Source organism: Bactrocera latifrons, unplaced genomic scaffold (assembly GCF_001853355.1).
Source record: "Bactrocera latifrons isolate USDA-ARS-PBARC rearing strain unplaced genomic scaffold, ASM185335v1 scaffold_183, whole genome shotgun sequence".
Taxonomy (NCBI): domain Eukaryota; kingdom Metazoa; phylum Arthropoda; class Insecta; order Diptera; family Tephritidae; genus Bactrocera; species Bactrocera latifrons.
Window position 1 is genome coordinate 320,761 of NW_017535330.1, and position 15,070 is coordinate 335,830.

Here is a 15,070-nt window from a genome sequence, read left to right on the forward strand (position 1 = left end):
ACGTGATCACCCTTAAAATTAATTTCAACTCTATATTTTCAACGCTCTTTTACTTTCGCACCGTAATTTTACATACTATACACTTTTAAAAGGATTAGTTAACTCAATTAATAATTCAAAGCTTCGGGGAGTAAAATATACTTTTGATACTCTTCTTTTACATTCTTAGTTCTTTCTTCATATATCCGTAAGCAAATGGTCTTAATTGCTTAAAACTAAATTTATGGTTCTCTTATAAAACCTGCGCACCTTTTATTTGTTCTTAATTATTTATGTTTCTTTGCCATTTTAATTATAATATACAAGTGATCACGTTTTTAGCCCGCACAAATGCACACACTAAAGTATGTCTTATCAGTTTCGGAGGTCGAAATTTAGTAGCACAAGTTTATTATACATATAGTATACAGTTATCAAAGGTTGTCCAATTTCAAAAACGTTTTGCAATAAACAGGCATTGATCGCGTGAACTCGTGTTTTGCTGACCATAAATTCTATTTTTTATTACAAATTATACTTATTGTTTTTGTTGCTTGATAAGGTAACTCAGCTCTTAGTTTCAACCAAACTACTCTATTTCGCGCTGCTGATTAAGTGTCAGCCAGTTTTTTCCACTGAGTGAGATCTCAATATTAATTTAAAACAAACATATATATGCATCTACACACAAGTGTGTATGTGTAGGCTTGTAAAAATGAATATATGCAGGTGCTTATAAATATGCCAATGCTGAGGTAAACAAACGGATGTGTGTTTGCTCTAAAATTATTCATAGAATTCTAACTTGTTAATTATAAAGTAAGTATTGTCAAAGAGCGAAAACGAATATTATCAGTGCCAGCCTTAACTAAGCACAAGTACACGCAGTTGCTTTTGATTTTTTTTTTTTTTTGAGACAATTTTGATTTGATTAAGGGAAGAATTTGATGAAGCTGCGCAAAAATGCTATGTATTTAAATGTGTACATATACATATTATATATGTATGTATGAATAGGTGAAATGATTGCAAACATGAGAAATAGATAAGGCACTCACGTTTTGCCTCCCAAGAGATAATCTATGCGGACGGAAAACGTCATCTWTATATGTACATATGTATGTTTGTATAAAAAATTATTTTTATATTTATATACATGGTTATGTATGTACTATAGATAAATTTGTCTCAGCGTGATAGGAAAACATAAGAAAAGAAATGAGTTGAAATTCAGGAAATACGAGAAAACCGTTAATTTCGGTTGCACGGAAGCTATAATATTCTTCGCAGGTAAATTTCTAATAGCAAAAAAAKGTATACAAGTTTCGCACTGATTAATTGTGTCATCAAACTTCGATCAGTATACTAACCTTACCTTATCATTAAAATCACAAATAATGTTTGGATCAAATATCGAAAAATACCAAAATTAAGTARATAATATAAAATAAGTACGCTACACGTTTTTTATTTCAATATATATGTATAGTTTTTCTCCATACTTTTTGATTTCTGTCAACAATTTCTAATTGTCAAGTAATACATTTTCTGACGATCTCACTAGATTTAGAGAGAAATTTTCTTCAAACATATGTCATTAAGACCCCTATTAAAACCTTAAAACCACAAACAGACTTGGTGATCTTAAATTACACACAGATGTATGTACTATGAATCTCTTTAATATGAACCATCGAAAATTAGCTGTCAAAACAAAAAAGTTTGCAGCGCATTTCTTCGTTCGACATTGCCGCCTCTCCTTTAGGCTTATACAGTGAAACTTCGATAACTCGTATTTGCAAGGGACCACAATTTAAATACGAGTTATGGAGTTTTTCGAGTTATCAAGTTATACAACTTATAGAGGCAACATACAGAATATACGAATTATAGAGTTTTTTTTAATTATTTTTTTTCAATATATGTATGTATGTATTTTGAAAAGTTGAAATTAAGAAAAGTGTTCATTTTAAAAGTAATCCGTAATATTTTTTTGACGGACATTATTTTGGCGTATTTTATCTATGGCATTATCAATGTTTACAATGTCATTATAAATAGTGTCTTCAACATTTGATGCCATGAAAAAAGACGCAAATTTTCAACTGAAGCTTTCGCAACCCTTGTGGAAACTGAGGGAATTTCAAATGTTTCATCGTTTTCATCGTCAATGTTTTCGAAACCCAGAATTTCATCATCATTGAGGCTTCCAGTAATCACCAACTCATCATCAACATGAATGTAGTCATCAAAGTTTACACGAATTTCGTGGAACACGAGCTCTGCTACTTCACATACATCTTCGCTGATTACGACTACATTTTGATCCTTAACAAAACCGCAAGCTCAAAAACAGTTTTTAATAGTTGATTTACTGATATTTGTCCAGGCTTTATGAGCAATATTCATTACATCATAAATCGAAATGGAATAATGCTTTTTTTCCTCGATGCTTTCAAGCAGTTTAACAACAACTTCTTTACGGTACAATGTTTTGAAACTGCTATTTACAGCAAGCAACAGAGTAAGACGATCCTTGCTCAATTTGCCACCATGACAACTTTGGCCTTTTAAAGACAGAGTGCGGTCATGAAGACACTTGTAAAAAAGACCCGTTTCATCCGCGTTGAAAATATTCTTGAGCTCATAATTCTCTATTGACTTTTGAATGTTTTCTCTCCATTGAACGCACACTTCATCATCAACGGCCGCGCTTTCACCACATTTTTAAATTTTTGTCTCAAGAAAAATACGAGTTATCAAAGGGACCGAATTACATGCATTTTTCGCGAATTTTTCTAGGAACCGAAGAAATACTATGAAATATCAAGGTTTTTCGCTTATCGAGGTTACGACTTATCGAAGTTTCACTGTAATAACATCAGCCGAGCCTGCGCTTATAACGCTTTTGATTTTTTAAATGAAATACCTGTGATCTTATTAACATACACAGACACTTTCTTCGTATCTCACAGCCCATGTTTACTTACTTTTGTATGTGTGTGTACGATTTGCTGCTTAAAAGGTATGCCTGCTGGTAGAGATCTACTATGTGAACTAACTTCTATACCCTCTCAGCGGTAAACAAAAGTTGTTGTTGTTTTCAGACTGATATAGTTCATAATTTGATAACTCTTTATACTTGGTTAGTACTAATCGGWCTTTTGATGATAGTCGGCGCAACTTTGCCGATCAACGCACGCTACCGTTCGCAAAGGAAGGAAAATCATTGCTTTCATGCAAAAAAATAAAAATATATTGAAAATTATAAAAAATTGCTCAACAGTTGATTTCGTTAGGTTCTGTTTTGTGACTTACAAACATCAAAATGCAGATTAACGAATATTACTTTGAAGGTAAAACATATGAGTGAAGAAGATACTATTTGTGGAGATAATTGTTAGGTTTCTTAAAACAAGTTAGTAGGCCTACAGTAGTTTGAAGGCGACTAAAACAAGTAATAAAATAGAGCACATAACTTAAAAATTTTTCAGTTATTTGTGCACCCAACTTTTTTTTACACGGTAGATACGTTCCCCAGAAAATCGTGTAAAAAAGAGGCGTTTCCTATAGTACAAAGAGGGATACGTTCCACGTCATCTAAAAACCGTGTAAGATGAAATAAAGAACTATATTTACTTCGAAAACCGTGTAAAAATATTGAAAACTATAAAATTTCAGCTATGCATACAAATTATATATGTATTCATTTTATTGAGCATTAAAACTTAAAATAATAATTCATACAGCTGTAAAAGTGGTAGATTAAACAAAAACCAAAAGAAATATGTTAATCCAGAATTARAACAGAAAAATTGGAAAAATATTTTCATTTCTGCATAATTATTAGACGCTACTTGATAACAACCGCAATTGTTTGCGACGAACTAGACTAAAGTCGGTATCATCACTTGAGATATCCATTTCAGCACGGTAAATATCATGCGAACAAAATGTGTAGGTAAGAGGCATCGAATAAGGGATTTTCCAGTTACTACTATGTACGTACCTTTCAGCAATGGTGCTAAGTGTGGTAAAAGCAAGGATAATTACAAGACAGTGATTTTGAAATCGTACTAGATTAAAAAATGTTTACAAAAAAAAAAAAAAAAAATCGTTTCCAACCATGTAACTTCAAATCCGTGTAAAAAAGAGTTGGGTGTATATGCATATGTTACTATGTAAATAAACACAAAGATTATTTCTGAAGTCAATGTTAAACGGAAGTGTTACGGAAAATGGTATATTATGAATATATGTTAAAAGTAAATATATGCAAGGCTTGTTGATACTGCAATAATTCGTTTAATTTCGTGAAGATTCACAAATTTATGTCAAAATTGCCTACTCAGTCCGAAGTAGCACCTGTTGGCAAGAGTTATCCTGCGTTGGATTTCCAGGCTGACAATGTTGGTTGTGTTTACGCTGGTACCAAGATGGACGAAATTATCTACGACTTCAAAGTTATGACTGTCAACAGTGACGTGAGTGCCAAGTCGCGAGTACGACGACTGTTTGTGTGATGACAGGAGATATTTCGTCTTGCCCTCGTTCACTGCCAGACCCATKTGTTTTGCTTCCTTGTACAGTCTGAAGAAAGCAGAATTAACGGCGCGGGTGTTGAGGCCGATAATATCAATATAATCGGAATACGAAAGCGGCTGTACACTCTTATAGAAGATACCTTCTCTTCCGTTTATACATAGTTTATATATAATTTTCTGTAAGGGGTTGCATGACTTCAAGAAATTGAAAATCTTACAATTTTTAAGTCGCCTCCTAAACCATATTATTAGGAAGAATACTGTACTAGGCTAGTATGCGAACCAATTATATTTCGCATGGTATCCACACACTTAACTCTGTCCGCCGCGACGCTCGCTGCATACTCGGATGCTATTCAAGCAATTCCAGATTAAGATACGATAAGATAGGGTTAACACTGTATGACAAAATGGAAAAAAGAGTTATTAAGGCATACGATTTGCCATGCCATTTTCCAATAAATATATCATAAAAGCACCTCTCACCGACGGAACTTTAATTGCCGACTCGCATAGAACTTTCCTCGCTTTCATTGACAATTATTACAATTGAAGCAAAGAAAGCAAAGGGTATGTCAGAATGCTAAACGAGGACTTATTGCTAAGCATCTAGGAGATACATCATGAGTAATCTGATTAGCCTCTAATTTTCACCTTTGGTTAGAGATTTATGTATATTATGCTTTAAGATCCATCTGCTAACCTATGTTCGAATATACAACCTGTCAAGAAAATATCGGGAATTCTTCATTTCCCACTTATAAGGTAACAGGTAAATTTTTTTCCCCTAGTTGGCTGTCAACCAGTGTGTTTACAGCAGCTGTTTATGTCAGTATGTATAAAATAAGTATTTTCAAACTCAAGATGCGACTTTTAGTAAGCAAGTTAGAATTAATTTTCGAATTGACTCTCTTGAATCATCTGAGAACCGTTATCGTTTTTGCTTCCAAATAGCAGTTTTCATTTAAACTTGTAGTTGTTTGTTAAGGACTTTTTATTACGTGTTATTTATTGGTCCCGAGAAGATTTTGATTGTTACCAATCAGCTACCCATAACTGAATTTGTTTAATAAATTTTGGAAAATTTTTCCATCTGCTCTACTCTAATCGCATAGCTAAACAAACTTCATCATTGTTATTTTTTAAATAAATATTTTGATCAGTCAAACTTCATTATCTAACTTTATCTCTYTTCTCTCCCGCCATACATAGAGACTGACAAAATGCAAGGGGTGAAGCGGGTGATAGTCTTCTGCATATTGATAGTCATACTGCCGTCCGCTTTGATAATCATACCGCTCCAYCTACGCCGCACCGCCTTCGCTGACGTTATTTATCCCGTCGCCGAATCGGATATAATAGAGATACGAGATGGCATATCTTCGATATTCTGCCAACAACATTCGCTACGCATGAATTCGAACTTCAATGCATTTCAGYTGCGCAGCAAGCCCGAAGTCTCCACAAATCGTAAACACATACGTCTAAAGAAATCTATGACGCTGCCCGATGATACATTGGAATATTGGGGCTTCTATCTGTTGAAGGGCGCTAAAGTGCACCTGAAATTTTGTTCACGCTACGACGGCTCGCGTATATTGGTGGTTAGAGGACAACGYAACCTGAACACTTGTGGTCTACTCGATCACAATCAGAACAAATTGGGTGCRAACTTTGCGCATGGCCATGAGCAGGTGAAGGTATTCTTTGAGGATATACGAGAAATGGGCGACACGGTGCCGGTCGATGAGGTGGCGACTGACAAGAAAACAGTCGACAATAATATGGAAGAGGAGAATCACGGTGGTGAGGATTCGAGTGAAGATGCGGAGGAAGTAGCATTCCAGCGTGCTAAAAACGCAGCAGCGGTAGAAGCAGCGGCTGCAGCACTGGCCGTGCCACTCCAAAAACAAGAAAGTAATGGCACACAACCAACTACACTAAAGACGTCTAAGATACGCGGCAAGAAATTGAAGAAGGGCTCTGTGAGCTCGCTACGTAATCGTAGATTGCTGCCTAATGTGCCCGCCACTGCGTCCACACACAGGCTAACAAAGCGCGAGAATTCACCAAAAGCGCACCAAAACGCTACAAACGTCTCAGATGCAGCATTTCTGCAGCGCCATCAAGCGGCGGCGGCACAACGGAAACAGGAGGTATACGATCAACTGTACAAGCTGCGTCGACGCAGCAAACGTGAACATGTTTACGATCGCAAATATAGTCATGGCGGCAATGCGATAAACTTCACCATCACTGATGAATCCAATTCGGTGTCAAGCTTCGAAACCGGTCTCTTCAACTGCTTCAACGGCACCATATTACTGGCGGAAGGTTTCGCGCCCTCAGCCGAGTGCGTTAATGCGCATTTTCTCGAAAATGGCTCACAACGTATGCTCTCCAAGCATGAGATCACCGAGGACGGTTATTACTATTATATATTCTACAGCGACAACGATCTGGTGCGCAATGACATACACGCCATTTTCGACATTTACAAGCCGACATTTCAATACTCCAATATAAGCGATTCGCAGGGTTGTTTAAATGTGACAAACTGCACCTTTCCCATCGGTTTTCTGTCCGACGAAATGGTCATCGTGGAGGTGCCGACGCGCGATGGCATCGAACACGAAGAAGACGACATCACCTACCTGATCTCAACTTGCCATCCGCGCACGGCCGTTTACGCGATTTTCCCCATTGCGGTGCTGATACTGATATTAAGTTGCTCATTTTTATAGAAGCGACGTGGCGCGGCTAACCGCCGCTGTCCAACAACATGCCTAATTTTAATTTAGCTAATTTTTTTAAAATTAATATTTAAGTATAGGAATTACATAATACTAAAGGACTAAATAACTTTTAATTGTACACAATCAGAAATTTAGCATTAAATAGTAATGTAATGAAGAGATCATCATTAAACTAAGCGCTTACAAATTGACCATAAAACCACGGAAATGAGTAACTGTGTCACAAATTAAGTAAATAGCTGAATATATGACTATTTTATAATATAAAAAAACATATTATATTTAGTATAATGTGAGTAAAATGAATGTATTTTTCGAACAATTTTAAAACATACCTATTTTATAAAAAAAAAGTGTGCAAAATATTTTATAACTGTTTTTGCATAGTGCCAGCACACATATATGTAATATTGACGATAATAAATCAATTAGTAATAGGGCGAAACGCTTTTAATATGAAAAAAAAAAATTAAATTGAATTTTTATTTTCTTGCTCTCAAAAAATATAATTTCATAAGCGGAAGCGCAGCCCACCCTTTTCTACCGGGTTGCGTTGTGATTTTGACGTCCAGCCAAGCATTACCGTTTTTGTCATACTTTTTTGATCACTCATGAATTAGTTCTTCTCGCATTCAATGCATAAATAGCTTTCTAAAAGCTAGAACTGATTTTTATCATTGTCATTACTGCTAGCTATTCCCAACAACAATAAACCGGCGCGGCATAAATTTTAAATAAATATCTACCCAGCTTAGCGTGGAATTTTACATTTTTTATTCACAAAAWACCAAAAGAAAATTCTCTCGTTGTTAGATTGTCCAAAATCATTTCCCACATTCTAAAATATTGTAAATTTATTTTAGTCATCAGTTTTGTCAGCCACCTCGAAACTCGCGCATCTAAAACTAAGTAAACAAATAAAAGTGTGAATTAGATCCAATAGAGACGACTATAACGATGACTTGTATTTCCACATTTAACTAAGGAGGCGTATGGAGAGCAAAGTCAAGGGTAAGTRCATAGTAAATGGTGCGAATGGTTTTTGTTTACACATAGCTTTAATAAAATGGTATTTTAAATTTAAATTAAATATAAATAAGGAAACCATAAACTTATACCTTACACCAAGCAAGCTGAAAATTTCGTATTGCTTCTATCAGAAGGCGTTGAGATTCCATTTGATGCTGTAGTCGAAGAGTGTACCATTACCTTGCACAATATTTGCGGAAATATTTTTTCAAGTGAAAATTCTGCCCATGCATTTGATCGATCGGTATGTATGGAAGCTATATGATAGAGGGGTCCTATACCGGTGGTTCCATAAAATGAGCAGCTTTTTAAAACAAAAAAAAAAAACAATTTCTTGTTAAAGAAGTTACAGGATTTTTGTCGAGTAAAAAACTATCTATTTTAAATAATTTACTTTCTAGCGGGCGCGCAACGTTTTAAGACCAATTCTCTCGGATCAACTTGACAATATARGGCAGTAAAAAAATTTAAAAAATTTGCAGCCTCTTTATTACCTAAAATTGCTTAATAGGTGTTATACGGGCTAAAAACCGACCGAAGGAACCGTGTGCCGGGCGTGCTCAGAGTCCAGCAAAAGCAAACAGCAAATAACAGAGTATTTTAAGCAATTTTTGCAGCTATTCAGTAGCAAAAATCTTGATGTCTCGTAGATATATGACAAATATAATATAAATAAAGATATTGAGTTATTTAAATATGTTCATCATAAACGTGTCATAATAAAACCGCAAATTGTTATAAAATAATACATTTGCATAACTTTCATTCATTCATACAAGGTGCGTTCCAAAGTAAACAGGATTTCTGCTTCAATACAGCTTTTTACGAGGTCCAAAAGCATGTCGAACGAGTGTTTTAACTCGTTGGCCGGTGTGGCCGCCAGTATGCCGGTGCAAGCCTTTTGAGTGGCCTTTACGTCTCAATAACATCGACAGGAACGCGTTCCTTTCATGGACAGATGCATTTTTCCGAAAAGAAAGAAGTCACACGGTGCCATATCAGGTGAATACGGGGAGTGGTTAATGTTTACAATGTGATTTTTGGTCAAATAATCGGATTCTGAGCAATTTTTGGTCGTCAGTCAATTTGTGCGGAACAAACCATGCACACRCCTTTCGTAGGCCCAAATGTTCGGTTAAARGGCGATAAATCGATGTTTCGCAGATGTTCAATTCCATTTCCATGAATTTCAATGATGATTTCGRYTGATTTTTGATGACTTCACGCACAGTTTCGATGGAATTTCCAGTGATTACGGGTTTTGATTGGCCCACATGTTGATCGTCATTTATGTCCTCACGACCACTTTGAAAACGTTTAAAATACTGGTGCACTCTGCAATCATCGCCATAAACTAGTTTCATCAACTGAAACGTTTCCGTTTACCAATTTTAAAACAAAACTTAATGTTGGCTCTTTGTTCGAAGCTCATTTTCTTCGTACCGATAACACAAACATACTGACACTTAAAACGCAATAACTTCACTTCCAATTTATGAAATGTCATGAAATTCTCACTGGACAATCGATAAAGATAGCAGATTCTAATGCACCAGATGGTGCCACCAGGGGGCGCTAGATAAGTCCTGTTTACTTTGGAAAACACTTTGTATATATTTGAACTGTAGCGTAACGTTGTTATAATTATTCAATCCAAAAAAAAAAAATAATAATAAAATAATTGAATAAGCATACAAAATGACGTATGAATATATATGTATATATATGCTAATAAGTAATGTTTACCATATTTTSTCTTAAAAAATAATTATCAGGATTGCGGTAGCCTTTTTTTTTTGTTGCTTAGCGTTATGCATGTACAATTTTCAAGTGCATTTAAAAAAAAAAAGTGCTTCATCAGACGTTCGATGGCTTCGAACGATAATCGAGTATTCCAACATYAATGCAAGAATTAAAAAGAATGCACAGCTTTTAGACTTTCGATTGTAATTTTGTTGTTGAATCACAAATTACAGAGGATAGAGATATTTATGAAATAACACATATGTATGTATGTATGAAAAATTACCTTCACGACTTTTTCCATACTATACTGCATAAATATGGCTGAATTTGCCACAATAGACCAGTGGTTTTAAATAACAAATTAAAAAGAAATCTAATGTTGCTAAATCACACGCTCTGTGAGTAAATTAGGACCACCAAAACGAGAGTGTTTCATGGACTGTATGACTTCTTGAAATGGCCACAACATTATTATCCTTTTCGGCAAAAAGAACTCAGCTGTCATGTCGCGATATCGAGCACCAGTACAATTACTCGTTGACTAGCATTTTTTCAAAAAAGTATGGTCCCATTTTGCGACACGTTACGGATGCATTTGTTTTGCGACAATCACATGCGGGTTCTCAGAATTCCAAAAGCARCAATTTTGACGATTAACACACCCGTCAAGGTGAAAATGTGTGTGAAATGGCTTAGATTAATTTTGCTCGAAAAATGTGCACCTATTTGTTGATGATAAATTATCTACTCAACAATCGTGTAACGCTCCATTTTTACTAAATATCTGAACACGAAGACGGCGGCTCGACATCACTGCACGAAAGTGAAAGTGCAATCTGTAAATTGAGTAAACATTTTTGTATGTTGATGAAWTTTAATATGCGCGTTCCTTAGTAAAAAACAAAAATAGTTGGTCTTAGATGGGCGTAAGCGGACCTCAAAACGTCATTAATCAAAAACCCATAAAATGCCATAACTAAGCACTAAATCAAGATACAACTCTAACTTAGCACAAGGAATCACAGTAGCAGGGGGCAAATGCGAGAACCAAACCTTGAAAAAAGTGGTCGTCGCTCCGCCTTCCAAAAAGGTTAACGCACACATCTTCTAAACCAATTAGGCTTATACAATTTTTTTGGTATATCACTTACATATGTATGGGCATTATTAAAATGATTCTTCATTTATTGCTTACATTTATTTTAAATTAGTGGTATCGAAGTATGAAAGTAAGGCCGAATTGACAATTTTTATCTAATAGATTGAAACTGGCACGATTCAGAAGATGTGAGCAAAGGTTTAGTTTGTTTTCTTGCGCCGCAGATATCGAAACATTTCCTTCTCTYCTCATAAAATCGACTATCACCTCGATCTTTTTTAGGACGCCATTGTWRTTGAATTWTCSGAGTTTGATGTGCCYCCGTGAAGTAGTAGTAGTAACTCTTGGAGTGCGAGGGTGATGTRCAGGTGGTGGTTGTTGCGGCTGCTGAACCGCGTACGCGATTAGTATTGTTGGGCGACGTMATTGYTAATAGTTGCACTGCCGTAGAGCCTATGTGTTGGCAGCATGAGGTCACATAATTTGTGGGCTACTCCCTATGATGTTAAAGTCTGAATCGGTCTAAAATGGTTCCATCCAATGTATGTGGGGGAATTTGGATGGAGTCTTTTAGCGCATATGYAGCAGACACATTTTTCAGGGCTCGCGTTGGACTCAAAGCCAGTATAAATCATATATGGCTGCTARAGTTTGCTCTAGTGATAACAAGATACAGGTTTTTCCTGCCGATCCAAAGTGGCTTAGGTTATCGAAATAATATAGATATTTTTTAAAGTCTTGTTTCGACCCCTAAAAGTAACTATGGAGATATAATAGGTTAATTTCGCACAAAAATCATGAAAGATATTTTTTTTCTTTTTTCAAATAACTTCAGTTACTTTTTTTTATAATGTGAACCATGAGATTTCTCAATTTATCARAACAAAATTCAGTATATTTATAATTCAACATTAATAATACAGTACAGAGCATTTGAGAGTTTTTTTTTAAACGTTAAAATTTCAATCTAAGCAAATAACTTTTTTTTCTTCGTGCTAAACCAATGATTAAAATCTAAACGCAAGAGTAACTGCGACAATGGAGTTGTAGTCGGATTCGTTTTCAAACCTATTAGATAATTAATTAATTGATCCATCAGCATACCAAATCGTTCATCTTGTTGATCAATATAATCTTTAATCACCATCCCACACAAGTCTTGTCTCAAAACGTTACTTAAATTGTCGCACACACTGAATATATCGATTAAGATATTATAAATCGGATTATTTGATTGTGAGACTATAAACTGATTGATATTTAGCTTATTACTCTCTTCGTTAGTCAGTAAAAAGCAGAGTGAAAGTATATTGGCCAGAAATATGCTGTGCGCTTTTTGAATTTCCTCAAAATCCGCTTTATTTTGTATGGTATTCAAAAGTATGCTGAATTGGCTCTCCAACACATCGACTTGTATATAATACTGTAGATTATCAATGAAAAATATCAATTGGTTTAATAGGCTTGTCAGTTTGAATTTTTCACGTGAGCATAATTTGGTGCGTCGCACCTTATTACYCCACATCATATGTAGCTCGAATTGCATTTTTTTGATTAAAAGTAGAAAACGGAAAAGAATATTATAGTTGTCGATCACTTTCGGCGAGAACAACAAATGCAATGGCCAATTAATTTTGTAATTTAGCTGCATATAATGCAAATAGTTGTGTTCTAATTCTTTTGGATTACTACTGTGCATTAGTGGTTTGGCGATACTTAGTGAGAAACGTTCCAAATCTTCAGAAACACCAACTCCATGTGCAGCAGATTCGAAAGCTTTTACGAAGTCATGCACTTTATTTTCATTGTACTTGTCTTTGCCGATTTCATAAGTGAGACGTAAAAATTCCAAGAACAATTCACCGCGGCCCAGTAAGAAATATTCTTTTATCAATTTCAGTTGCTGTACCAAATCCGCTTGATTAATTGCTATTTCAGACAAACGTGTTGTTAAATATGCCTTAATTTCATTAACGATGCTCTCGTAGTGTTGCACATTCAGTTCCTCATCGTTTTGTAGCATTTGTATCTTGCCAAAGTAAATATGCTCCTTCTCATTGCTTAAGGAGCTCTCATCCTCCAAGTCGGTGTGTTCAGTTTTGCTCCAGTTTTGGGTGARAATCTTATGTTTATTAGCATCTGCTTTAAATATAAGTATTGTTTGTCCAATGAAAAGTACCTTTTCGGCCCAACCAGWGGGTAAATAATGTGGTAAAAGTTCATAGCATATTTCATAGCGCCAAATGTCAGCGTACGTACTTGCCACTTTAGACAATGTGGTTATTGTACTAGCATGTTTGCCACTTTCCGTGCTGGCACATTTGCTGGTGTCACTCTCAGCGGCACTATTTATATTACCCTCTGAGCATTGTATGAAGAACTCGCCGTATGTATCAATTATTTTGGCATAAAGTATCCAATGCGTAAGTTGTTTGAAAAATACTACGTTCACTGCAAGTTGCAAGGTTTTAATAGCAGCGCGTATTTTCTGATCACCGTGCTCAGCATTTTGGTGCAAAAACTGCATAATTTCACAGCCATGTAGTTTTTGACTTCGTATTACACGAATTAACTTTCGCAAGTATAGCGCTAACGGTTCATATRTCTTTAAATTTCGATATATAAAAAGCAGTGAAAAATTTGTTGGATTTTTTAGATAATTTTGTTCAAGCGCAGTAATGTTGTTAAAGTAATCTTTAAGAACAGTGTCTATACCGTTTGCGAAAGCCTTTAAATAAAGACCCTTTTGCAGCGGCTCATCTGTATCGAATATTACTACATTTCTATTGACACTGTTGTTGCTGCCGCATACTTTGGCAAATTTTTCAATATCGCGTAACAAATTAATGATAGTTATAATGTCTTGTAGAACTAGCTTTTCACAAGGATGCAAGAAAGTAGAGACATCTGTTGCGGTGAAGTCTTCCAAGGATAAATACTTCGATTGCAAATTCAAGCAAGACAGCAGCACTTCATGTATCATTTTGATGGCTATCTTTCAAATTGAAAGAATCATTGAAAATACTTATTTGAACAGCTATAAATAAATCTATCTGATTATTTTATAAACAAATTTTTGTCGCGCCTTGTTTATTAAAATAGTTGAACAGCCGATTTGCAAATGTCAGTTTAATTTTTACAGCTGTCATATARCCAATGCTGCCACTAGCAAATATTACCATTGAATGGGGAATTCACACAATCGCATGTAATTATGTAGTTTTATAGGAATAATTTTATTTTTTTGATACCGCGAAAATGAAAAATATTATTAAAGTAATTAAATAATAATATATATATATATATTATTCTAATGTTTGCGAATATTTAAAATCTTTCGGAACTTATTATTATTGGACGTTGCAAAATATTGCTAGAACTCTTCAAATGTATATTGAAATAATAACTTTAARATATATGTATATAATAGATTTTCTTTTATTGGAAAAATAGATGCGAATGAAGATCCGAAATTGATCACAAGTTAAAAAGTATGCAAAACATCTTAGGTTAACTTTTAAAGGCAGAAATCGTAGCGCCTAAAATTATACTTTCATTGTAAAAAACATGTTGGATATCTCTGTTCTTGTAATTATAATTGTATTTAGTTTTTGTTTTGAAAAAATATTTTTTCAAATATGAATAAATAACAAAATCTTCACTTTGGTTTGCTTATAGTTGCACTCGGGTATATATATTGGTATATGATATAAAATGATATATCAAATATACATATATATATATACATATACCAAAGCTACACAAACATATGGATATACATACATATGTATGTGAGTACATTTCTATAAAAATACAACATAGGGAGAGCATAAAATATTACGCCGGTTGAAAAGAGAACATAACTTATTCACGAAAACGACAGATGGGAAGATATAAGCACTCACACACAGTTGGTT

General features: G+C 34.8%; 2 protein-coding genes across 4 annotated transcripts in view; one reads left to right on the plus strand and one right to left on the minus strand.

Annotated features, from left to right (window-relative positions):
• LOC108967353 overlaps positions 1 to 7,742 on the plus strand; it is a 25,778-nt gene extending 18,036 nt beyond the window's left edge. For 2 of the 3 annotated variants that reach the window (XM_018930705.1, XM_018930707.1), the window contains exon 2: positions 5,736 to 7,742. In XM_018930705.1, the coding sequence (XP_018786250.1) occupies positions 5,736 to 7,267 (1,532 nt within the window). In that variant the 3' untranslated portion in view covers positions 7,268 to 7,742. Of the gene's footprint in view, positions 1 to 3,151; positions 3,336 to 5,735 lie in introns of those variants that run through there. The other variant, XM_018930706.1, reaches the window with a different exon arrangement.
• Positions 7,743 to 12,018: 4,276 nt separating this feature from the next.
• On the minus strand, positions 12,019 to 14,255 carry LOC108967334 (gamma-tubulin complex component 4 homolog). The gene has a single exon (XM_018930667.1). It carries the CDS (start codon positions 14,134 to 14,136, stop codon positions 12,121 to 12,123), a length of 2,016 nt encoding a protein of 671 aa, XP_018786212.1. The 5' UTR covers positions 14,137 to 14,255; the 3' UTR covers positions 12,019 to 12,120.
• Between the last annotated feature and the right edge of the window lie 815 nt (positions 14,256 to 15,070).